The sequence below is a fragment of the Ursus arctos genome, unplaced genomic scaffold, assembly GCF_023065955.2.
Source record: "Ursus arctos isolate Adak ecotype North America unplaced genomic scaffold, UrsArc2.0 scaffold_1, whole genome shotgun sequence".
Lineage (NCBI taxonomy): Eukaryota > Metazoa > Chordata > Mammalia > Carnivora > Ursidae > Ursus > Ursus arctos.
The window spans coordinates 79,855,655-79,882,484 of NW_026622763.1; the positions used below are offsets into that span (position 1 = coordinate 79,855,655).

Sequence of the window (26,830 nt, forward strand, 5' to 3'; positions counted from 1 at the left end):
TGCATTTTTCACAGAACTAGAACAAATAATCCTAAAGTTTGTGTGGAAGATTCCAAGGACCCAAAACAATCTTGAGGAAAAAAGAACAAAACTGGGGGTATCACAATCCCAGGTTTCAAGATAATATTACAAAGCTGTAGTAATCAAAACAGTATGGTACTGGCATAGAAAGACACATAGATCAGTGAAACAGGATGGAGAACCCAGAAATAAGCCCAAGCTTCCACAGTCAATTAATCTATGACAAAGGAGGAGAGAATATACAATGGGAACAGGACAGTCTCTTCAATAAATGGTGCTGGGAAAACTGGACCACTTACACCATACACAAGAGTAAACTCAAAATTGATCAATGACCTAAATGTGAGACCTGAAACTATAAAACTCCTAAACGAAAACATAGGCACTGATCTCTTGGACATCGACCTTAGAGACATATTTATGGTTATGTCTCCTCAGGCAAGGAAAACAAAAGAAAAAAACTATTGGGACTGCACCAAGATAAAAAGCTTTTGCACAGCAAAGGAAACCACCAACAAAACAAAAAGGCATCCTACTGAAAGGGAGAAGATATTTGCAAATGGCATAGCCGATAGGAGGCTGTCTCTAAAACATACAAAGAATTTATACAGCAAATACCAGAAAAACCAAATCAATTTAAAAAATGGACAAAGGGCCTGAATAGACATTTTCCTAAGGAAGACTCACAGATGGCCAACAGACACATGAAAGAATGCTCAATGTCACTCATCATCAGGGAAATGCAAATCAAAACCACACTGAGATACCACCTCACACCTGTCAGAATGGCTACTGTCAAAAAGACAAGAAATAACAAGTGTTGGGAAGGGTGTAGAGAAAAAAGAACCCTCAGGCAGTGGTAGTAGGAATGTAAATTGGTGCTACCACTGTGGAAAACAGTACAGAAATTCCACAAAATTAAAAAGAGAGCTACAATATGATCTAGTAATTCCACTACTGAATATTTACCCAAAGAAAATGAAATACAAATTTTAAAACATATATATGCATCTTTACGTTTATTGCAGCGTTATTTACAATAGCCAAGATATGGAAGCACCCTGAGTCCCTATCTATAGATGAATGGATAAAGAAGATGTGATATCTGTATAAATGTATAGATATAGATGGAATATTACTCAGCCTCAAAAAGAAAAAAATGAGATGTTGCCATTTGTGACAACATGGATGGACCTAGAGGGTATTCTCCTAAGTGAAATAAGTCAGACAAAGAAAGACAAATACCATGATTTTACTTATATGTGGAATATAAAAAAAAATGAACAAAACAACCAGACTCATAAATACAGAAAATGAACTGGCAGTTGCTAGACAGGAGAAGGGTGGGAGTATTTGTGAAATGGGGGATGAGGATTAAGAGGTACAAATAATCAGATATTTAAAAAAAGATACTGGCCAAGGCTATTCAGTATAAAAAGCATAAACTTACACAGATTGTGGAGAGAGGAAACATGACTAGAAAGGCTAATATTTCAATACCCACTTGGTTTACAGTGTTCATAAGAAAAGGTTAGTGGGAACTCTATTCAATGAAAGTATTAAAATTAGAGTGAAAATTAAAACAGAGATCAAATTGGAAATTGACTAATCAAGAGTGATGGTTTCAGGTGAGCTGGGAATAACTGATCTACCCTCTGCTGATCCAGAAACTAACTGGCATAATCCCCAAGCACTTCAGGATTGTCTTGAAAGAATCTTGAGAGCCTGTAAAGGTGCCAGCTGAAATTCCTTAAAAAGGAAACAAGGGTATACCAAGGAGTTGGAAAACATTTAGCCCATTGTTTTAAATTTGGGGGAAAAGTGATCGTAGCATCCAAATTGAGTGCAAATTAAGTTACATCAGAGATTTCCTATTTCCAGACTTAATAAATCAGTAGATGCCAGGTAAATAATCTCAGTGCTTTCTTTGTACTCAGGAAGGTGAGCAGAAAATCACAAGTGGGCACGTCCTCTAGCTATGGGCTAGTAATGTAGCCTTATCAAAGAATGAGGAGTGCGTTTGCTAATATAAACGTAGACGAGTATATATATGATGTAATTGAAAATAGACGGGATCTCTTAGCAGTGACTTGAAGGATACAGGAAAGAATGGTCAAGTAAGTTTGGAAAATGCTGAGTTAAACAGGCTTCTTAAATACAGGGTTGCTTACAATCTTTAACATGTTTCATGTATATTGTCGGGTTTTAAGAGTCTCCGTGGGTCTTCAAGATATGATATATGCAGCTTTTCCCAAAGTCATTTGATCACAGAAACCTTGAGTATGGACCATCTCATAGGACGAGTGCTCTGGGGAGTGTCCTTGGCAAAGAGGAGTTGTGTCTGTGAGGTTTAAAGGTGACGTACTGCAACTAGAGTAAGAGGAGGGAAGGGTCACCAACCAGCTGCGACATGCAGAGCAGTGCTGGGAAGTGGGGTGCAACATGAGGGAGAACCTCCAGGATAGAGAAGTGTCCACAGCCACTAAATAGACAGGCATTGACTGCAGAGCAGGATGAGAGAACAGGCTGTGCTATAACAAGACAGGAAGGGACCTCTGATGGCAGAGTGTGCCCACCTGCATGCAGTATGCAGTAAGCAGTAAGCACATGCATCATAAAATAACCTCGGATACAGTACTGAGCGGTCAGTGGCTAGAAACCACGGACTTCCCTTTACACGTGGCAAAGAGATTAAACACCTCAGCTCCAGTATCCAAGGCAGTGATGATGACTGTTCATCTAGAATAGGAAAAATTGAAGATAGCGTTAGCAGGAACTGTAATAGTAGTGACTACCGTTTTTTGAGCACTGGCAGTATACCAGATGTGGTTTTTTGCGGCCATTCTATTGCCATTTTACAGATGATGTTCGTGGGACTTAAAGAGATTGGTTTGTGTAAGGTGTCATGGCTACTAAGTGGTGGAGCCAGGATTTGAACTTGGGAATATTCAACTACGATGCTTTTCTGTTTTCAAGTGAGGCTTATTAATTTCCCAGTCTTCACTGTAAAAATAGAAGACTCATCCTTCTCTCCTCCTTAAATTCTTTCATTCAGGACATGCTCAAGTCTTGCCTGTTCCTGGGGGCTGTCATTTTTTTCATGCTCTTGCTCTGAATTCCTAAAGCAGTTAGCACTGGGGTCACTATTTTTAGCACGGAATTGCACACACTTTTGGGTACCTGCTGAGAGAGAATTTTTTCCCACTCTAATCAGACGGCAAGCCCCTCCAAGGCCTTGCCTTCTCCCTCTTTAGCACCCCGATCACTGCTTAGGACGTGCAGGTGCCGAACAAATCCAGCATGGGTGATGTGCACGGATAGAGTCAGAAAATCTGGCTACAATCTCAGAAACCCACTGATCTCAGCGATTAATGTGACTGATCTTATTAAGTAGGCGGAGCCCCCTTTTTCTTTTACATCAAAAGTTTGAATAGTTGAATAAAAGTGCAAACAAATAATTAAAGGATAAGTGAATGAAAGTGCAAATAAATGGTTTGGGTAGCAACATAGAATAGAGGTAAAGCTATTTCAGGAGGGTGCCAAATGTAACACTCTACACTCACACTCACTCACCCAAACTAGTTTTGTTCATTTGAAAGTGTTTGCAGAAGGCTCATAAAAATGAACAGATTTAAGGAAAGAGTCAAACTCGGGTATTATAGAAGGGCCAAGGGCTTGAACTTCATTCCATAGAAAAGAGTGAAAGCAGTTGTTTAAAACTTGAAGAAAAGGGCTATGTGCTTTATTTCCTAATTGGAGGAATCTATGAATAAATTAGGCAATCACTTGACATAATTGATTTAGATCATGTGAATTCACTTGCACTGCCAAAGAGGGTTAATTAGATCAGATTGTTTGCAGCCCTTTTTCATCTTCTACCACTGACACTCTTTTTTCCCTTTGTATTCCTCTTTATGTTCCTTTTGCTGTTGTTTTTTAAAATTCTATCTCAAGAAGTATATATATTTTATTTATATTTATTTTTAATTTATAAGAAGTTTTTCCTTTTGTTTATAGAATTAGAAAAAGTTGAAGATAAATATTTTGCTACCAATCTGAATGCTTATTTATTAATCCCATTTTCATCTTCCATAAATCCTTGTGCAGAGGAATAGTGTAGTTTGTGCATAAACCTAGTGCCATGGGAATTATATTCAAAACATGCTTGAACTGCTTGCTTTTACCTGCAGCAACATGAAATTGAATTACATTACTATAGAGCAATTGGATTGCATGTGAGTTGTGACAAATATTGTATAAGCTGAATATTCAGAGATTTTACTCACCTTGGGTCACACAGTATTAGTTGTCATGGCAAATATCCTGAAGTGATACCAAAAAATCCTAAATCAAAGAACATGACTCAAAATAAATTGAAAATGTTCTACATAGTTTAAATACTTGGTACAGACTCACCCATTACAGCCTCATAATTTATGCACATTTTTATCCACAAAGCAATTTTTGTATTTAGGTTTAATCAAAGAATTTATTAATACAAGTGCAATCTACTCTAACTTAGTATGCTAAGACAAATGAGGAACGTTAAAAAGCCCTATATTCATGTAACCTGATTTGTATAATGTCCAACATAGCTACTTGATATTGATAGATGTATAAGTTAACTCTTAAATGGGCTAAATTAACTAACCCCTTAAATATATAAATCTGTATTCCTTTATAAAAAGTACTTAAAGTGCTTATCCATGACCAAGCCATATTTTAGAGATGTTGTTATATTGAAAATGAGGTCACAAGGTCATCAAGGGCAAGAATTTCTAAAGACAGCTCAGTCTAATCATCCACCCCACGGGAAAACTGATGATATGCTTCATATTAATGGATTGGGACTATCCGTAAAAGAAGGTAATAATCTTGAACAGGTGTTCAATATATCATTACCGTGTACTTTTCTAAGCATGTTTTAGAAGTTCATTTTGAAGATAAAATGCTGGTATATAAGAGAAGTACTCAAAGAAGCCTATTTGAGTGAAAAGAGAAAATACTTTTTCTTAAGTTGGAGAAGACATAAGCTATGGATAATATAGATAAAACTAAGAGATGATCCTACAAGTTCATTTTGGATTACATTGTTCCTTTTTAAATCCACATCCTGAAATGTTAATTAATTTAGAACCTCTACGTTCTTAAAATAGGATGAAGAGACACTACTTTAATAATCACTCCCTATTATCCACATGTTCTTTGTTGTTCTTGAGAATAAAAGAATAATTATAAAATACTTGACAAAGAATTAATATCTTTAATATACGAAGAGCTTTTCGTAGTTATTAGAAAAAATTTCAATAGAAAATTGGAAAAATATATGCTCAGTTCACCAAAAAAAGAAATTCAGGGCTAAGATATATGAAATATATTCAACCTCACAAGTCAGTAAAACAATTGAGATTCTATATTGGCAAACACTGGCAGATGCTGAAACGTACATGTCTCAGTATCACCGTATGTGCTTGTTGGATATTTAAATTGATGCTACTTTCCTGCAAGCCAATGTAGTAATTGTATAAGGCACCGCCATAAGGAATCTGTTATCTTTTTATCTTTTATCCAGTCATTCCATTTTGAAGAATTATCCTACCAAAAAAAAAAAATCAAAGATTTAATCAAGATTTAAGTTTAAGGATTTTTCACTATAGTGAACTCAATTTCCCAGCAATTAGAGGGTTTGTGAAATTATAGGCTATTGATCTAATAGATAAAATAGACTATTATGCAACCAGTAAAGATCTTGAGACTATTTAATGACATGAAAAATGTTAATGATAAAGCATCAGTTGAGAAGAGTATCAGATATGTTACTGTATAAATGTATGTATAGATGTACATATATAAATGATGTAAAGGAAATATATCCATTTGTAAATGATAGAAGGAAATTCAGCAAGAGGTTAACGTCGGTTTTTCTCTTAGTGGTAGTTGCAAGGATAATTTTTTTTTAAGTACGATGTGAATTTGTATTACAATAATATAAACACATATGAAAATTCTCTGAAATAAAATACACCAAGTAGTAATAGTAATGACAAAAACAGTTACAACATGAAAATCAAGCTAAGCCCACAGAGATCCATTCCATTAAATTAACACAAATCCACATCTAAAGAATCATGAAAATATTAGCTACCACAAACAAATAAGATTAGTAAGTAAGTAATACTTCCTTAAATATGTAAGAATTTGAGAATATAATAAAAAGTTGGCTCAATACATCCACAGCCACAGAAAATTTCTATGGCAAAATTAACATAGGCAGTAACCTCTGTGATATTGGCCATAGCAACTTCTTTCTAGGTATATCTCTTGAGGCAAGGGAACCAAAGCAAAAATAAGCTAGTGAGACTGCAAGGATAATTTTTATCTTCTTTATACATGCCTGTACTTTTTTAATCTTCTGACACAAATATGTATTACATTTACAATTAGAATAAAATCAATTGGCAGCAGTAAAATAATTTTAAAGTATAATTAAAAATCAGGTAATTTGCTCATGGTAGAAAGAATTGGGGATATTTAACTCTGAAAAGAAAAAGGAGTGTAGAGTATATTGGCTGATCTCCTATCATTGAGGAGGCGGTTAAGCGTCTGCCTTCGGCTCAGGGCGTGATCCCGGCGGGATCCTCTGCTATGAGCCTGCTTCTTCCTCTCCCACTCCCCCTGCTTGTGTTTCCTCTCTTGCTGGCTGTCTCTATCTCTGTCAAATAAATAGATAAAATCTTAAAAAAAAAAAAAAAAAGAATATTTATGGGCAGAATGATATGTGTGTTAACAGATTTCAGGTCAATACAGAAAGTTACTCTTTACCGGTTGAAATGGTATTAAACAGGAGCACATTCCACTGCAATGCTCAGATAACTATACCAACGGTAGTATAATAAACAGGAGTTTATTGGTCATATATAACGTGAAATCCAAATAGGGCCAATTCAATGGCTCAGGGGAACCATGAAAGAACTGTGCTCCTTTCTTTTTCCTCTCTGCCATTCTTGGTTTTCTGGCTCTTGTCCTCATGTTTGTTATGTCAGTATCCAGTGCTGTGTCTTCAACAATCATGTCCAAGTTCCAGGCAAAAAGAAAAAAAGGTAGGGAAGAGCAGAGGGTAATAGTGTATGCCAATATTCTTCCCTTTCTATCAGGAAATCCAACATTGTATAAGGAGTGCTGCCCAGTAAACTTCCATTTTGATCTCACTGACCAGGAGAATGAGGGCCAGCCAAAAGTGTGTGCCATAGCTTCCCTAGGAGGTACTGAGTTTCCGGTCACTGCTAGAAGTGCAAAGAGAGCCTTGTATACATTGGGCAGAATTTCTGAGTCCTTTTAGATCCTCATCTTTAGAGGCTATTATTCCAATTCCATTTTGATAGAGATGTACAATCCATAGAAAAGCAGTAAGAAAGCAAAGACCTTATTCCCTGTCCATGGTCAAACTCAAGCTTGACTAATTATATTTCTGTTGGAGTAGGGCAAAGAGTCAGAGTTGTTAAGGACAGTGATGATGCCATTTCAAACCAGAGAATTAGTGAAGGCTTAACATTTAGGAAGGAGATAACGCAGATGGAACAACAATAAAATATTTGTTCTTCTTAATGACATAAAGCAATAGTTTTAAGTTTATATTTTCACATCCTGAGTTACTTAGACAATTTTTCTGTTTGAAGCAAGCAAGGATTTTTCCCTCCTGTTAGTTGCTAAAAGCACAGGGCCTAGAGCCTATGAGATTTACCAGAACCTACCAAGTATCCAAGAGATGAAAAAAATTGTTGGCTCTGAGGTATGAAGATAAAGCCAGAAATTTGAAATTAATAAATGTTTGAATATCCCTAAAGTGTAACCCCATGCTGATTTTACTAATTGTTACATTTATAATTCATAAAAAAAATCAGCATTACATTTGAAAACAGTTACTTTGGGATTTTTATTCCAATTCACAAGAATTTCTATATATTCACAAAGATTGCTAAAAAAAAAAAAGAATCAGTCAATATCTATTAAAGAGTAATTCGTACCCAAATAATTTTAAATTCATTTTTCCAAATCTCTTTTAAAGTTTTATGGCAAGAAAATTTATTTATTATAAGCATCAGGGAGCAAGGGGAGGAGGAAAAGGTAGTAGGATGGGATGATGCACTTTCCTTCCTTCATCCGCAGTCTCTGAGGCCTCCAAAGAAACCCCTGGTCAAAGGAAAAGAGATTTAAAAATTGCTGCCTGTGAAGTCACTTTGGACTCTCCATCTGTCAACTTTCCATTTTTCCTATTTGCGTTTTCTATTAGCTCAACCTTGTTCGAGATTCTTAGTATACCTCAACACCTTCCCAAAAGATCGTGTTTATTTAATATGTATGTGTAATCATCTGTTCTGCAAAAAGGAGTCTGATTTAAATGACCTTATCTAATAGATCAGTATAAACTATCAGATAGTTCACTAGAATGTGTGCAGACCTTTGTGCATCCCATTTAAGGGAATGGTGGTGTTCTCTGAGATGGAGAGACAGCACATAAACCTCCGAAGTTAATATCCTCTAATAAACAATGAATCTGGATGACAACGTTTCAAAATCTATTACATACTAGTAGCCCTGTTTTTGCACAGTTTGCATATTAAACAGATGATAGTCAATTCTGGGCAGAAATATAGACAGTATTATATACTTCAATTCATGCCAGAAGAGAAATCTTTTGATAGCACTTACTGTAGCCAAGAACAGAAGCAGCTATACAATCGCCAGCCAGAAACCAGGTGCCAGAATTAATACATGCAAGAATGAAATGGGTTGCTGTCTTAGTGTGAAGTCCATAAGCTCTAGGAGAAATGCACATATAAATCCTGCGTTAACTCGGGTTACTGGAGCTTGAGGGTTATAGTTCAGTTCCCGGCTGGCCAGTTAACTTTACGAGAAGAAACAATGCTGCGTGATGGGAGGGTATGTTTCTGCCCAGCTGACCCTCTCTTGCACATGTGCAGAAGTGCCAGGGAGAGAGCAGGGATGGTGTTCAGCAATGTAAGCCCTGCACATGACTTGGATATATCAGGCTTACTTGTCAGAGGTGTAGGTGACACACAGCTCCGCAGCTGGTAATGCATGGGATGACAGAATCAGGATGCAGGAAGATCTCAACAGGGAGAACTGATGAGCTGCAATTCAGAAGATTAAATTTAATAGGGATAAATGTAAATTCCTGTACTTGGGTTAAAAATAAAGAAATCACATCTGCCTCCTGCCTTATGCCCATCCAGCTCATTTTCCACACTATAGTCTGGGTGATCTCTTTAAAACACAAATCCGATCATGTCACTTCCTTGCTAAAAAGCCCTTAACAGCATCCCACTGCCTTGAGGTTAAAGATAAAACTCATAAAATGGTTTTGGGTTCCTCCATGACTGACCCCTTTCTTTCTACTTCACCTGGTCTCCCACCCATCTCCCTCTCACACTGAGTGCTCCAACTCTATGGAAGACCTTCAGGGTCTGTATACAGGACCTGTTTGGGAGCTTTCATGTTTCCTCTGACCAAACGTCATCTTCACACTACCCTATGCATCTTCAGGTCTCTACTTAAAGCCCTTGGGAAAACCCAATCCATAAACAAGGGTTAGTCTCTTAATTACCTACTTTTGAGGTTCCCTAATCATCCTTCTTTAATTCAACGTATATATAGTGAGTGCCTGCAGTGTCCTAGGCACTGTTCTAGACCCTGGGGACAAAATGGTGAACAAAACAAAGCCCATGCCCACATAGAGCTTATGTTCTAGTGGAGAAGGTGTCAGGCAGGAATAGTGCTTTGTAGGAAACTGAAGCAGAATGAGGAGATAGCAATGAAGAGCTAGAGTTGGAAGCCCCACCATAGGTAAGGTGGGCAGGAGGACCTCTCTGAGGATGTGATGAATGTGGTGATGTGAAGGAGGAATGATAAGGAGGACTGTGAGCTATATGGCTATCCAGGAAAATGGCACCGCGGTCAGGGAAAGAGCATGTCCCAGAGCTCTGAAGAGGGACGTGCCTAGCATGTTTGGGAAACTCCAGAGAGGCCAGAATGGGCGGAGTATGCTAAGCAAGGGGAGAACTGTGCTGAATGAGGTTGGAAGGCCCCCAGGGACCAGCCCAGGCAGGGCTTAAAGGCTATCATGAGTTTTTAGATGTCCTTCTAAATGTGATCAGAAGCTACTGGGAGGCTTTGAGCATGGAACGTTGTGATAAGATTTTTGTTTTGTTTATTATTTTAAAAGGATCCCAGTAGCTTCTGTGTAGAAAATAGATTATAGGGAGTAATTGCAGAATCTCAAAGATCAGTCAGGGGGTTATTAGATCAGTCAAGGTGAGAGCTGAAGGTAGCTTTGAGTGGGAAGACTTGCTAATACCTCTCATTGTATTTGTGACTAGTTCGTTGTGTGATAGAAACCCTGCTGGTTCCAGGCTGACTGTCTTGTTCACTTCTACAGTCCCAGTGCCTAGCATGATGCCGGGCACACCATTGTCTCTCCATAGATCTTTGTTGGACAAAGACCTGGCTTAACAGCAGCTAATACAAAAAACACTGCAGGGTGTTCATTGACAGTAGCCCATTTTGCCTGCCAAAAAAGTTGCTCCAGTGTTAAGTTGCATTAAAAATCGAAGGGTTAGGGGGGAGTGAGGCGAAAAAGGAGATGCGAGTCCCAGGGCACTCCATGCTGCTTCTACTATTTCAAGACGATAGACTTGATCCTACACCATTTTCCCCCTATCTTCGTTCTTGTTACGGCATCCCTCAGTCACAAGCCCACACACTGGGTTCTGTGGTTCTCTCTGTTATTTCATTCCTATGTTCAAGCAATAAGTTCTCTATGATGTCACTTGGATTTGTCTCTTTTTTTTCCTCTTCCCTCTGCTCTGACATCATCTGAACAATAGTCTACACCTCTCCTTGGTGAAGATTTCCAGGTACATGTGGCTCAGAACAACTTAGGACAACTCTGTCTTCTGAGAGCATCAACAACCATTTTTAAGAGACATCATGTGCTCTTTCATGTAGTCTGTTATGAAATCCTACTTCAGCAGGTAGTGGTGACAAGTGAAATATATTCTGCTTGATGGTAAAACCATTAGCAAAATCTTACCTCTTAGACACATACTAGAAGGAATTTGTGCTTTGAAATCAGGAAATCTTCAGATTCCAGCTGCCCCACCTGCTAACTTTAACACATAATCCTACTGAGCCTCAGTTCCCTCCTCTGTAAAGTGACGATAATAATGCCCAACTCACAGAGCATTTGTAAGGATTAATAAGATAACATGTGTTAAAATGCTTAGCATGATTTCCAACACATGTAATACGTTTTGGTTCCTTCCATCTTATCCCCATTAAGAATAGAATCACTTTGTGGAAATGTACACTTATAAGTAGTGAAATTATAGGTGTGTTGTTTTCCTGATTAATAGTGTAGAATAATTGTTTATTATGTGACTGACAGGGTAGCCTGTGCCCCCTTTTTTCCTGTGGCTTAATCAGTATCAATTTCCTGATGCAAATAGAAATATTTATCAAGGTTCTAAGAAACATGAGCGTTTTTATAGTATTAATAGTAGAAATAATCCATCCCTGATAGATCCCAAGAATTCACAGATAGGTTTCCTAAAAGGGAACTCACACATGTAGTCTTTTCCCTGTCATAGATTTTAAAAAAGAGAGACTCCATACAACTAATCTTTGGGGACCTTTGTAATCTGTAATAGTTTATCATGTAAAGATGGATAAAATATTATCTTTCCCTTCATTGAAGTTGCCCACAAATCAACATGATACAGAGTAGAAAATGGCACATTTGCTTGGAGGAAAAGCTAAAGTATCTTCAGGGGGAGACAGAAATGAGAGAATATTCTACAAAGAGGAGGTTATAGTGGGGAGCTGGGCTCAGGAGAAGTAAGTGTATTTATACATGTAAGGCATTTCCAACTGAGGTAAAGGCAGGTGGGAATTACTCTATATGACTTTGATAAAAGGTAAATTGAGGAAGAGTTCAAACCTTCAATGGAGTGCTGAGGAGATTAAATTACTTTCTATGCAGTTTAAATTTAGTGAAGGTTTTGGGATAGGTTAGAAAAATAATGAAAATGATACTTAGTACAGGTCAATCTGGATGTGGTAGATAAATAGTGTAGATTTGGGGAGATGGAGGTAGGTCAAGAGCAAATTGGAGGCAGTTGCCAAAGTTCAGCCATGGAATGGTAAAAGCCTAGGGTCCAGTTGTGAGGACTCTTGGAAGGAAGACTTGTGACAGTTGCTCATAACGATAGCATGTGTGCTGGACAGGGGAATAGTCCTGAGTTTAGACATGGTTTTCTTTCAGTCTACAGCTGCATTCTCTTTTTGGTTATATATGCCAATTTTTTTTTAAAAAAATCCTATTTTCAGCATTGATTACATGGTATCCCTTTGTGGGAGAAAAGTGGGTAATGAGACTTCCAAAGAATATTGCTCTCAATCACTGATCACATTCTCAGCTCAGTGTCTCCCCATTGTATCCTGGATGATAGTTAATCAAGTTGTCTTAGGGCTATTGGTTCTGTGATTTAGGAAACCATGGTCTTAAAAAAGGACAAAGATGTTTCAATTTAAAAAAAAAATATTAGAAATATTTTGCTACACATTCCAGAGAAATTAAGCAATACTATACCATGAAGCGGAGAGTCCAGAGAAAGCAAGATGGTTAGAGTGTGTAGAGTTCCAGAGAAGAGAGATCTGCACAGAGAGTGAACTCCAGGTATATTTAGAGATTCTGTCTTGAATATTACACAGAGTACTGATCAGAGCACTTACGTGAGAAAACTACCAAGGTTGGGAAAATAATTCCCCAAAATATCCAGGAAATAGTACCCAGTGTTTATACAGGACCAAAAAATGTATTGGATAGGGTGTGCCTAAGGGCATTACCTCTGTAGTAGGGCATTATCAGCCTGGAGTAAAGGCTATTCTGGTCCTACCTAGAAAATCTTAAAAGCAAACCCCAAAAGGATGAACTCTTTCCAAGTAATTCAACTATATCCCAAAGATATGAAAATATTTAAAGGAATATAAAAATGCCAAGAACCCAACAAGGTAAAATTTATGGTATCTAGTATCCAATAAAAGATTATCATGCATGCAAAGAACTATTGAAATATGACACATAATGAGAAAAATCAGTCATTAAAACCAGAACTGATGCAGATGTTAGAATTTGCAGACAAGCACATTTAAAAATTATGATGACTGTATTCCATGCATTCAAAAACCTAGAGGAAAATTGAACATGTTAAGTAGAGGTATAGAAGATATTAAAAACTCATCTGGAAACAAAAAGTTTAACATCTGAGATGAAAAATACACTGGATGGAATTAATAGCAGATTAGACATTGCAGAAAACAAGATAAGTAAATATGAAGGCATAGCAATAGTAAAACAGAGACAAGACACACAGAAATGAGCAGTGAACTGTGAACTGAGGGACAACATTAAGGTAGACTGAGACTTGTAATTGGAGTCCCCAAATGAGAGAAAAGGGAGACCAGAGAAAAATACATGAAGAAGTAATTGCCAAAATTTTCCCAAGTTTAATGAAAACTAGAAACCCAAATCCAAGGATAGGTCTCAAAAATGTTGAAAGGAATCAGGTCATACAACATATATTCTCTCACTATGGTGAAATTAAAATTTCAAAAACAGAAAGAACCCTGGAAAACCTACAAATATTTGGATCGAGAAAAAAGCTAAGAGAAAACATAGAAAGTATTTGAATTGAATGAAAGTGAAAACACTGCGTGTCAGAATTTGTGCAACAATAAAAAAAATTGTGGGATGCCACTAAGAGGATAATTTATTACCGAACTATATTAGAAAAAGGAGAAAGATCTCAAATCAATGACTTCAGTTTTCACTTTAAGAAAATAGAAAAAGTAGGGTAAATTCAACCCAAATTAAGCTTAAAGAAAGAAATCATGAAAGAGTAGAAATCAATGAACTGGAAAAAAATTTTGGAGAAAATCAGTGAATCCTAGGTCTAGTTTTTAAAGAAGGTCAAGTAAAATGGTGCCACATTACCAAGACCAATCAGGATAAAATAAAGACACGTGAACATTAACAGGATTGAGAGAAGGGACATCACTATGGATTCTACAGATAATTAAAGAATATTAAAGCACTATTATGAACAACATACTTGACACCTAAGATGAAATGAAATTTCAAATTACTTGAGAGGGACAAACTATCAAACTCATGCAAGAAGAAATAGTCTGAGTAGCCCTATAGCTATTAAAGAAATTGAATTATAGTTAAATACTTTTCTACAAAGAAAACTTTAGGTCCAGATGGTTTCCCTGGTGCGTTCTACTAAGCATTAGTAGGAGGAAATAATATGAATTCTACAGAAACACTTCCAGATAAATAGAGGAGGGAGTACTTCCCCAACTCATTCTATGAAGATGGTGTTACTTAATATGGAAACCAGACAAGGACATTAGAAACCAACAAAAACAAAAAACAAAAACAAAACAAAACCTTTAACTTGATGTCCTTCATGAATGGATACAAAATTATGTTATAAAATTGAGCAAATCGAACCCAACAATGTATAAAAAAAAAGATCATGATCGAGTGGGGTTTATTTCAGGAATGCAAGTTTGGTCTAATATTTGAAATCAATCAATGTTAAGTCACATATTAAGAGACTAAAACACAAATGTATGATCACATCAGTAGATACAGAAAATGTTATTTGAAAGAATCCAGTATCATTTAATGAAAGAAAAGAATTTAAAGCACATTGCTTGGGAACAAATTTGTGGTAGAATTATGAAGGAAGAAAATGATAAAATGCAAAATTCAGGATTGTGGTTACCTTTGAGTTAAGGAGGAAAGGGAATAAGATCGTAATGAAACACCCATGTGTTTCAAGGCAAAAATAGTATTTTTAAACCTAGCAGCTAAAACACAGTGTCTATTTTATTGTCCTTTATATCTCACACATATATTATGGATATTTTAATGCAATATTTAATCAAAGCAACTTTTAATGCTAGTGGGAGTTTTTTTTTTTTTTTTTTTTTTTCTGAAATCATCATGTAACAGAAAGACCTCTATTTATTCTGTTTGCAGCTTTGGAAATTCGTCACATTTGTGTATTGAAAAAGAATATCCTCTGTGCCAAGCATTTCAGGTTTTTTGGAAATGTAATGTGATATTTTCTATAAACAGAATGAACTGCTTGTTTAAGTGGCATACCATGTGAAGAACAGCAGTAAGATTAGTGACAGCAAGCCAAAAATAAACACAGAAGCACTAAAACCCCAGTGGTCAGTTCCATGTAACTCATTCATTAGCGAAGGACAATAAGGTATGACTAGTCTATGAATTTTATTTTTTTTCTACAGTTCACCACTTAAAATATAAGTGAATTGATATTTATTCCAAACAGTTCTACCATGTTTTGTTTTTTATCTAGACCTACCCCAGAATTGGACTCCAGTCACCCTTTCCTACCCCTTCCTTGCCAGGAAGGTGTGCAAATTACAAGACAAGAATTATACTAGGTTTATACACATGAGTGTTTCAACATTCATGTAAACATATACATAGCACAATATATATATGTCCCATTCATTCATCTAGAGCCCTGTGGTAAAGGGACATACTCATATTGCTGCTTTCTTTACTCTTACATGTTCTGCATGCATTCACTCAACAAACATTAATGAGTAAGCGGTGCTAAGCAAGATTCTAGGGTAACAAGGAAAAACAAGACGTACCTTCCTTAAGGTGTTCATACCACAGACCCATACACAAATAATGGAGAAATTTACAAATTTTGGTCCCTAAGCTCAGCGTGGAGACCTAAGAAGACGACTCGGAGAAGGTGACATTTAAATGGAATCTAAAAGCATGTTTGCAGAGCGGGAGAATGAAAGAATTTTCATTACGATTCAGAAGGAATTGTTTGTGCTATTCGTGTATTGTACAGATGCATGAAGTTGCATAGCGTGTTCAGAAACATACTTCCTCTGTGCTGGAGTGCAGAGAGCCTAGCAAAAGTGGGTGTGAAACACAATCAGAGCACCGTTTGTGAGCACCTGCTCCTGCTCGAGTCCATAAGTTTTTGCCAGGCTCTGAGTTGCCCCATGCTGGAGGTAAGGGGCAGTATCTGCATTTTACAAATGAGTTCAGTAAGCTTGAAAAAGACTAAGTAAGTAGTCCATAGCCATGCATGTAATTAGTGTCACAGTCCAGGTCCCTTTGACATCAAAGCTTGAGCTCTTCAACTCTTTTCATGCTACTCCCTATCCATGACTAAAAAAGATGCCGCAGGTGCTCAAAGTTGTCAAACAGAGTAATTGGTTCAAATAGTCAGCCATCTGAAACCTTTATTTACTTTTGTGGATCTTCCTGTCTGTCTGACCTTCTACTGTATTCCTAAAGCTTATCCTTCTTCCTTTATTATACTAGTTATTGCATTATATTATATCAATGAATTATTCCTTTGCCTCTCCTCATTAAACCCCAGCATTAAGTATCTGATTCTTTTGAGAAAGACAGTATTTATTGCATGGATTCAAAAACAAATGACTTAATAAATGGATGAAGGAATGATTTGGTTTTGACAATGTTCTTTAATGAGATCAAGACAATAGTGTAAGACCATATGAAAAGTGTCAGATTTTCAAACCTTAGATTTAAGATCTCCTAAGAAACATGGAGAAAGGGAATTCTGAAGAGATCCCTGCAAAGTTGTGAACCTGTGACTAGATGCATAACTATGAGGGAGTGGGTCCTGCATTTTCATCTCATCGCACGGTGGCTGGGGGATACCCTATAATATTAGAAGAAAACTTCAGCTCTTGAGTTCCAAGTAGCTTATTGTCATAGCAGCCACACACCCAGGGATGAGCATGGTGCTTTAGGGAAGCTGCTAAGAGACATGGTGAGATAAACATTTGCATCATCATCTTGTACTGATTCCCTAACCCTCTTTTCAGCAAAAGCCTTGTTTTGTTTGTTTAGTTTTGTGGGGGGTTTTTGTTTGTTTGTTTCAAGAGATGGAAGAAATTTTCCACACTTAAGAATTCATAGTGCTGAAAACTCAAAACGTCTCCCCAAGGAGAAACAGTATGCCAGACAATCATTGACATAAGAAAACACCATAAATTAATGCAGTAAGAGTTCATGGTTACTAAGAAGAGAACTTAATTTACAACTTGAACTAGTTTGTATTTCTTAGAAATTCTGGAAATCAATCAGTGGTACAGAAATTGATCTAAAAGAGAAGAAAATTGATTCTTAATATTGGCAACTACATCAGTTTTTTGGTTTTTTTTTTTTTTTTAAGTTCTGAAGGGACAGCTCTTGGAAACAAGTTTATTAACCATCAAGGAATTACTTGATATTTAATTTCCTAGCAAACCATCCAGAAAGAAGTATTTATGCCTCATTAGAGGATAGATTTTTGTGTTGCACCAAGCATCACCTTCAAAACTGCAATCTCTGTTATGTCAAAGATATGGAAGTAAAGATTAAATGGAACAGAGCTCTGTATGTAAAAGACCAGCATTGCGTCATATTTTCTAGTGCTGCTTTGCACCAAAGTAGCTCCATATGAAGTGGTGGGAATCTGCACACATTTGCATATTCCCATTCATGACATAGTGTTGGCATTCTCAGAAAGAGTAACTGTAGCTGATGGCAATTTTTATCTGAAGAGATTTGTGCATGTTAGCAATATACTGTCTTCTGTCAGCTTAAGTAGAGCATATGGGGCCCATTAACTCACCAAATCTGCCACTGTTCTGCAAATTTTTATTAAGCAAGTGCAGTCCCTAATAGTCACTTATGTTATAGAATGCGTATCAAATGCTATCAATAAGCAAGAGAATTGTTTTCCCCCAGTGAGAATGCATTTGAAGTGTATGAGAAGGCTTGACAAAAGAATAAAATATTTTAAGTGATCACTGAACTAGTATAAATGTATCCTACTGGGAATCCAATGTATGTATTATAAGCACTTTAATGTTTGCCACTAATAAGCTCTCAGAATGCCATCTTTTTCACAGATTTTTCTCCCCATATTTTCTTGGTTTATGGTTTCTCTCAATTCTAACAATGATCCTGGTTGAGATTAAATCAAAAGACACTGTGTGTTTATCCACAGTTTTTTAAAAGGTGACAGAAGTGTTGAGCAATTTAATTAGCCTCAAAGGGCTACAGCAAAGACAGCTAGAAACAGAGGCCATCAAGCTGCTATGTTTCCCAAGCAAGTCTTCCTGAATCAGAGGATACACCAGGGAATTCACAAACATCCAAACCAAAGAGCGTCCTCCTTATGAAGCACTTCATAAGAATTAAGTCAGGGTCCATCAGTCTTGAGTTGAAGGCCAAGAGACATGAGCTTAGTATAGAAATCCCATTATCCAAATAAATTCAGAGATAAGAAGAGCAAGTCCACAGTGCTCTCTAAGTATTTAATAACAGTTCCAATAAAAATGTCCATGAATTTCATCTTCAGAAGGTTTCAACATTTCACTGATAACGCTTTGATTACTGTAATATCCTTTTAAGTAATCAAGAGCAAGTAGTACCTGTCCTTGGGTAAAACTGAAGGATAAGAAAGGAAATATAATAGGCTCTGGAAACGAGAGAGAGAGAGAGAAAAAAGAAAGAAAGAAAGAAAGAAAGAAAGAAAGAAAGAAAGAAAGAAAGAAAGAAAGAAAGAAAGAAGAAAAAGAAAAAAAGGAAGAAGGGAGGGAGGGAGGGAAGGAGAAAGAGGAAGAAAAAAGAACAAAAGGAAAAAAAAAAAAAAACCATCATCAGAACCAGAACAAGAAACCTTGATTCTTGATCCATCACCTCTCTCTGACTAGATGCTTTTGGTGCCTCACCATTTTGGAATGGAAGACCTTCACAACATCCAGCCCACTCATTTTTCAATCTCTTGTAAATAAGGTTTTAGTTCAAAATGACACACCTGTCATATTCCTACTGCTACTATTCCAATCGCTGTGCTATCTAAATATTATGCAGTGAAATGAGTAGACTTAACCTCCAGCCCCAAGAGATAACCTTATAGTAGCTCAAAGGTAATCTGAGTTATAAAGGAAGTTGGGTATTAATTATAACACTTGTCATTTCTTACAAAGTGGTGGTAGTGTATGTAATTTTACCTCATTTTCGCATTTGCTACACTTATTTAAATCACTTCCCAGCACTAAGCATGTGCATAAAAGATGATTGTTCCCAATTTAACCTTTTAAATGAAGTGTATTCTATTAATTAAGTCATTATAGTCCCCTCTCTTTTCCATTATGTTTATTCATTTATCTTCTGTCCTAAAGATAGACACCTGTGTCACTGAATATTTTGGAGAAAGACCCTTAATTTTTATGCCTATCACCCATTTGGATTTTCTATACTGTTTTTTGAAATAGTGCTCTAAAGAATTTCAAATTGTCAATTAAAATGATGATAAGTATTCCCACTAAGAATAATAGAGAGTGTGCAGTCAAAAAGTTAAGGAAGCACCATGTTTAACCTAATATGGTTGAGGAATTTGCCCTACTTAAATGGGCTTAGATTTAACAGGATAACTTATGTCTATCAAGGAAAAAAGACAGATGCAAAATAACAAAATCTTTGTATGAATCCCTTTTCAGAATAACTACCCATAATAAGACCATATAGTCTGAATAATGTATTTCCTCTGTCTTTCTTCCGCTATAAGATGAATGAGGAGACAGGTAAACTGAGAGGTAAAATGGGCTGTGCGTGTTGGATTATCCATGAGGTAACAATTCAAGTACCTGCCTGCAGGCATTGTATTCTCGCAAGTGTTTTCTGCCTCTGTTCCTTTATCATCCCAGGAAGTGAAACCATAAACACCACCACCATCATCAAATACACAACCTTTACCACTCTCACAGTTTTTACTTATCAAAAGTTTTCATTTATTGAGACATATGTCCCTGGGACGGTGCTGAATGCTTTTGTACATTTTTTTTCCACTTAGTTCCACAATTCCTTGTGGATTTTTCACACAAGGAAACGAAGGTTGAAAACAACTTAGTAACTTGCCTGGTAAAGCTGACATTTCAACTCATATCTATCTCATTATTAGCTATCATGTTATTCTGCCTTTCTATTTAGGTTCCTGTTAATAATGATTAACAGGAACTGCTATTAATGTTAATAATAGCAGTCTGTATTTATTAAGCACTTACTATATGATCTTTAAGTACTTTGCATAAATTTATGCACGTAATCTTCACTACAAGCCTATGGAGGAAGCAATATTATCCTCATTTTATATATGGTTGAGGCTCAGGGAGTGCAAATAAATTGCATATGACTAGTAAGTTTCCAAGTCAGGATTTTAACTCAGATGATTTCTCATTTGCAAAATGGGAATGAATATTTTAGCTTAAACTTATTAGAATGCTAAATTTCCAAACGTTAAACAAAATTATAGCTAACACTTGTTGATATTTATCACCACAGAAAGACTTCTATTAATAACAAAAATTCAAATATAAAGGATAATAGTTTTCTAACATATAAGTATTTGTCAAGTGTTTTCTTCTACTCATGCAACTGATGATTCAAAGAATATAACAAATTCTTCTATGACTTATCACAAGTATAGTAGAGTGGTTAAGAGTGCAATGTTTAAGTTCTGGATCCTCCACGTTGGAGGTGTGCTTCAGTTCCTTTATCTGTAAAGTAAAGATAATAATACCTATCTTTATAGGTCATCTTGAGGATTAAGTGAATTATTAGCTATAAAGTACATAGGACAGAACCTCCACATTACAAGTGCTAAGTATTAGCCACTAGTGTTATTATTTTTAAATCATCATCATTGTTTTCCAGTTCTTTTCTATTTATACCGTAAATTCTACTGTAAATTTTTTTAGACCTGAAAAAGCCAGAATTCAACTAGAAATATGAAGAAAAGTCTGATAAGATTTTTAAGAAGTTAATAAAATACTAGGAGAATCACAGACAAGTAGTTGTTGTCTAGAAAATAAAGAAATAGCTTAGAAAAGGAGGGTAAGTGGGAGTGGGAAGATCTGTGCATAATAACTGGCTTGGTGAAATATGACTGATGGTGTAGGCAAAGGAAGGACAGGCACACTCCTCTGAGACCTCCAGTGTTAGGGAAAATGGCGGAGGTCTTCTTTGTCAGCAAATTTCACTTCACGTTGCTCAATCCTTGAGCATCAGATTTTTATAGACTAACACAGCCAATGGCACATAGCAAATAATGAAGAACTGTTGTTGGATTTGAAGTGATAATCCATGCAGAGAGCATAAGGATGAAGAACTTCGCATCTATGTTTTTGAGGGATATTGGGTAATAGCTTTCATATCATGTCATTGCCTAATATTGGTATCAGCATCATACCAGCCTCATAGAATGAGTTGAGAAATGTTCCCTCCTCTGAATTCACTGAAAGAATTTCTGAGGAGTGGTGTAATTTCTTCCTTAAATGTGTGGTAGAATTCACCAGTGAAGCCATCTGGGTCTAGAGTTTTTTTTGTGTGTGGGAAAGTTTTAACTACAAATTCATTAAAAACAACAACAACAAAAACTATAGGGCCATTCAGATTATCTATTTCTTCCAACATAAGTTTGGATAACTTGTGTCTTTCAAAAATTTATATATTTCATCAGAGCCGTATTAATCTAGGGTAAAATTTTTTTTTCACTACTGAAGCAGGGTTCTTCATCTTTTTCTTCATGGCCTTGAATTATGAATCTTTACTCTGGCCATTGGGACTAGGCACTATGCCCAGCCCTGTGTGAACTTCAGACACTCTTCCCATTATACTTTTGGGTGGTTCCCAGGTCTTGGGTAGTTTCCTCACATGTGTGTGATCATTAGTATATTCAACTAAATATATGAGGAGATCTCGGCAGATCTCAGCAAGGGTTCTGGGTAAGTCTTTCCTTTCCGGTTATCTGCCTGCAGACGTCATCTGCCTTGGCTTCCCCAGACATTCAGGTCCATGTGCTCAGGCTGGGATGTCACCAGGCTCTGCTGTTGCCCTCCTTATACCACAATCTGGAAACTTTCTCCAGACAATAAGCTGGAGCAGTTATAGGATTCACCTCACTTGCTTTCCATCTCTGCTGCCTAACGTCTAATCCCTGATTGCCACTCTTCCATGTTTTATGTATTTAATTTTTTTTCAAGAGTGATTGTAAATCTGTTCCCTTCTACTCCAGATATAGAAGTCCAGTCCTAGCGTACTGAATATATATATTGCTATCACACTCAAAAAATTTTATTATATATTATACAGCTCTAGGCCCATGAATTTAATTTCTCCTTTTGTGGGCACGAAAACAATAGCCCGATTAACAGAGCTGAAAGTACTGAAAATTAAAAGAAAATAAAATTATATTCATAGACAGTCGTGTGTGTGTGTGTGTGTGTGTGTGTGTGTGTGTGTGTGTGTGTGTGTGTGTATTACTTCATAGCTGCCTTTAAAATAGCTACCAAAAGAAATGAGGCACCCCAGGTAGGCTGGGGAACATTTTTTTTCTCAAATTTTTTCCAGTAAAAGATTTAACTTCTTACGAATCTATTTCAATTTATTGTTCAAAAAATGGCTGATTTACAAGCAGGCCTGATCCTTGTCTCTTTTATTTCTTCTCAGTGCCAGATGAAAGCAAAGTCCACTCATTGGCTGCTCACAAATCGGGTAAGAAACTCCTTGTAACGGACTTTATATTCTCCTTCCTGGAAATTGCTGGCTGTGTTTGAGTAGCAGTTGGAACCTATTTCCATCCACTAGTCACTGAAAGGCTTGCTAATTAATACATGAGATGTCTCTGACTTCCACAAAGATGAATTATTGCTTGGCTCTGTGTGTAGTGGCATAATGTATGCTGACTCAAAATGTTTGAGAGGAAAGGATAAAGGTTTCCAAAAACTAATAATTATAAAACCAAAAATCTTAAACCTGTTTGCCAGCTGAACACTTAAAACAACAAAAAAATTGTAAGGAAAATCCGAGAAAGTTTGAAACTCTTTCCCGTGATGACTTTCACATGACAGTGGCAGAACAAAGAGCTCCCGAACAAGAAAAATGTGGCCATTTCTCCTCAAAAAAGGAATAGTTTGTTTTTTGTTTTTTGTTGTTGTTGTTGTTGTGTTTTTTTTTTTTTTTTGCTTGTCATCAAAGAGACTCACACCCAAGATGGCCGTATTATATTTCTTTAGACTGAGGAATGAGCTCCCTCATTCCTAGAGGTTCTCCAGGAAGTCCACAAGAATCTCTGCGAGTTTCCTGGGTCTTTCTCTATTATGTGGGAGACACCTTCCAGTCAAAAACCCAAGCTTTTCCTTTGTTGCCAAGTGGTTTGTTTCTATCCCTTTGCCCTTCGTCGTTGCTTTTTCACTTTGATTGAAAACACTTAGTGCTACCAAACTTGCAAATACTACAGTGATCCCTTTGCTCTACGGGTGTATTATTAGGGGAAGAATATCCATTTTACTCTTAGGCTTGCCACTGCAAATAACAGAAGAGTTACAATTTGTTGACATCCCCCTGTTTCTGAAACAAAGAAAGTCTTTCCCGTCACCAAGTGTCTCCTGTGTTTATGTGCTAATTATGTTTCCAGCAGTAAGTGGCCTTGATGCCTCATTACTTCCATCATGTTCCAGGGCAAGAGTATGATTTTTTTTTCTTTTCCTCTTTCTCCAGATTCTCTTGTGATAACAGCAGGAAAGGGCTGGTTCACAACTCTTAGATATTTTTTTGCTTTTCTGCTGCTCCTAATAAAGAGCCTAAGAGGTTAGATCACCGTGAAGGAAAAGATTTCTCTGAGAGTGATAAACCGCAGAATGCTGCTTTCCCCCATCATCCTTGTCTATTACATTCTCTACTACTGGAAATATTTTTAGGAGCCTAAAAGGGAAGTTCTCGTGATGAGGAACTCCAAGGATAGCCTATATTATTTTCATCTTCAGTGCACCTTAAATAGTACTGCTTATCATTAGTTCTGTTACCCAGATTAACACTTGAAAATTAAAGCCTTTTCATGTCCTGGGATAGGCTTCAAGGTAAAAAAAAAAAAAAAATGGAAGCAGTTTTTAAAACTGTTTGTCAATCTGGTTTTTGAAAATGAGCAAATAAACTTTCTGACTTTTTTCCAGAAAATCAAATCTTATTCCAATCTTAATTTCCAAACAAGTTTCTGTCAGCCAGTGACTGAAAATTTATTGCCACTCTTTTTAAATGAGAACATTGTCACCTTTGTATATCACTACAGTATTTCACTAAACCGAATGATATGCTTTTATATAGTGTGATATAAAACATAGTAAAAAAGAATTACCCAAAGTACAAAACTTGAAATAATTTCCAAATTGAAAAAAAAAATGACAAAAATGGCATAATTTTAAACCTGTCAAGTTAATTGTAAGCTCCACATGGCAGCCTTACTCTCTAGCTGGTTAATAAAAATAGTATCAACAGTCTTTATAGCATATGAACCATGCTGCTTAAATATATCAGGTGTTTTAAAGATTTCTGGTTCCTAATGAACTGCTAGTACAATATTCACCATTTTACATTTCGGAGTCCTTGCATACCCTATCACAGTGTCATTGAGCTTTTCACTGGCCATCTGTGGAATCAGTGCAAATGCTGAGAACAACCAGAACATTGCTCACTCTGGAGCAGAAGTGGCATACAAGAAAACCCAATAAAATGGGCTAAGCAATCACCTAAAATTATATACTCTAGAGTTACAGTAAGTGGGAGCACTCTAAGACAGTAGAGACCGTCCTGAGAAAATACAAAGCAGCATTAAAGAAAATCTACAACTAAGGTTATAAATTTATAAAGATATATAAAAATCTACAACTTATGTAAATTAATATACTCCAAGAATATACCCTCCCCCACTTTTTATATTCATTTCTTTTGGAAAATATATCTTGAATTATAATGATCCTCAAAAAACTCATCCCTCATGTAACGTGCAACTCCTCTACGCGTGCACACTTAGGCAGAACAATTTCTGAGGCGGGGGCCGTGGATGGTAAAAGAGGATTAAGAGTCCTTTTGCTTCTGGTAACGTCTTTCAGTTACACAAATCATCTTGAAAATTCACCTAATATGTAACTGTAGTCTCAATCTGGTACAGTCTGTGACAGCAAGTAACCAGCTGGACTATAATGTCTGATGTTCCATGATCATACTTGTCTCGCCAGTGTTAAAAGAGATCATTCAGTGTCTTTTCGTTTCACTTTTCCCCTCCCCACATCTTTCCTCTGGAATATTTAAGTAAAAAGGTGATATCCCTTTTGCTAAAAAGGAAGAGTATCCCCCTCTGTCTCTTTTTAATTATAGAAATGTGGGCAGCTTTCATACTATCCAAGACCATCAGGAAGTTAAATTAAATTGTATGTGCTGACCTGAATCTATCATCCATCTTCTTATTTGGGATGATATTCAATATTTTAATAAATTCATCTGAGTTAAAGTTTCTTCTGAGTCAGCTACTTAGTGTGTAGAGAGCCATTTCATGCCAAGTTCCATCTGTTGGTCTGGCTTGGGTACCTCCCAAATTTGTGACAGTATTTTTGGCACCCTTTCCTTGGCTTAATCTTTAAATGGTTGATTCTTCAAAGTTCAGATCAAATCAAAGGCTCAGGTAAGATAAATCCTTCTAATATTTTTGGCCTAAAATACAGTCCCCTTACCCCTTCTGGAATCAGTTCAGTATTCTTGAGATTTTTCTAACGGCCTACCTCAGGGGTTGCCGAGTGGGCAGCATCTCATACGTTAGCTGGGAAGCAGGCAGGATGTTCTGTTGTCAATCTTGTAGGGTCCTCCTCCATGTATGAGAGGTATCGATGTCTCTGGAATGGTGAGACCTACCCAGAGAGGTTAAGAACAAAGTGCCTTTTAATTGGTTCCTTTAAGAAAAATCACAAGTTTCAGAGAGCCTAAAAAATAAGAAATGTGTCCTTCCTTATCTTATTAATTGACAAAATTCTGACAAAATACAAATCTTAGTAAATGCAGGGGGGTTAAAAAAACTTCAGCAAAATGTATATTTTAAGCAATGAAACCAATTTTTAATGATTTCAGTATTCTAAGGGAACATTAGAATCCAAAGAAAATGACATCAAATTTGGCATAGCTTTTTTAAAAATTATGCTTTAATTTTGACTATACAGACTCATAAACTGTATCTGAGAAGGAATCATTTCTTTTTTTTCCCCTACATACTGAGCTGACACCTAAACTAATAGTTTAATGCTCCTCCACATTTTAGTCAGAAAGGACTTATAAATTTTACTTTTTTACTATGTCTTAATTTTTTTTTTTTGTTTTGATTTACTGCTTGGAACTGTTTTAATATGTATTGACTGTCTGCGGAGATCTGTGCTGACCCAGCTCTTTAAGATGATGCAGTACTGAGGAAAGCCGATGAGTTCTTCTTTACGAGCTCTGACATATTAATTAGCAAAATGGACTAAAAAGCTTTCCTATTTCTATTTTAATTTCTTACATTCTCAAACACCTGTCTATATAGCTGTAAAACAGGCAAGTCTGTAAAAGTAATGGTTGGCAGTAAGACGAGACCTTTTCTGAGATAAGTTTATCAATTAATGAGCAAATATTCATTAACAGTCTAAGGAGATAGCTCTGTAGAGGTGCCTTGCAGCCACTGAGTGTGTGGATATCTTAACACATTTTACTGGTAAGGAAGCTGAAGCTCCCGGGCATTTAAATGCTTGTTGTCTTAGCTGGTAACTAGTATGGGTGAGGTTA

The 26,830-nt window shown here is 36.5% G+C and overlaps 1 protein-coding gene across 7 annotated transcripts in view; it reads left to right on the plus strand.

Moving 5' to 3' along the window:
* PARD3B (par-3 family cell polarity regulator beta) overlaps window positions 1–26,830 on the plus strand; it is a 980,939-nt gene that overhangs the window by 616,233 nt on the left and 337,876 nt on the right. For 6 of the 7 annotated variants that reach the window (XM_026492130.4, XM_057304240.1, XM_044381232.3 and 3 more), the window contains one exon: window positions 22,697–22,741. The exons of the other annotated variant lie outside the window; for it this stretch is intronic. In XM_026492130.4, coding sequence (XP_026347915.2) covers window positions 22,697–22,741 — 45 coding nt within the window. The remainder of the gene's footprint in view (window positions 1–22,696; window positions 22,742–26,830) is intronic. 7 annotated transcript variants of the gene reach the window in all.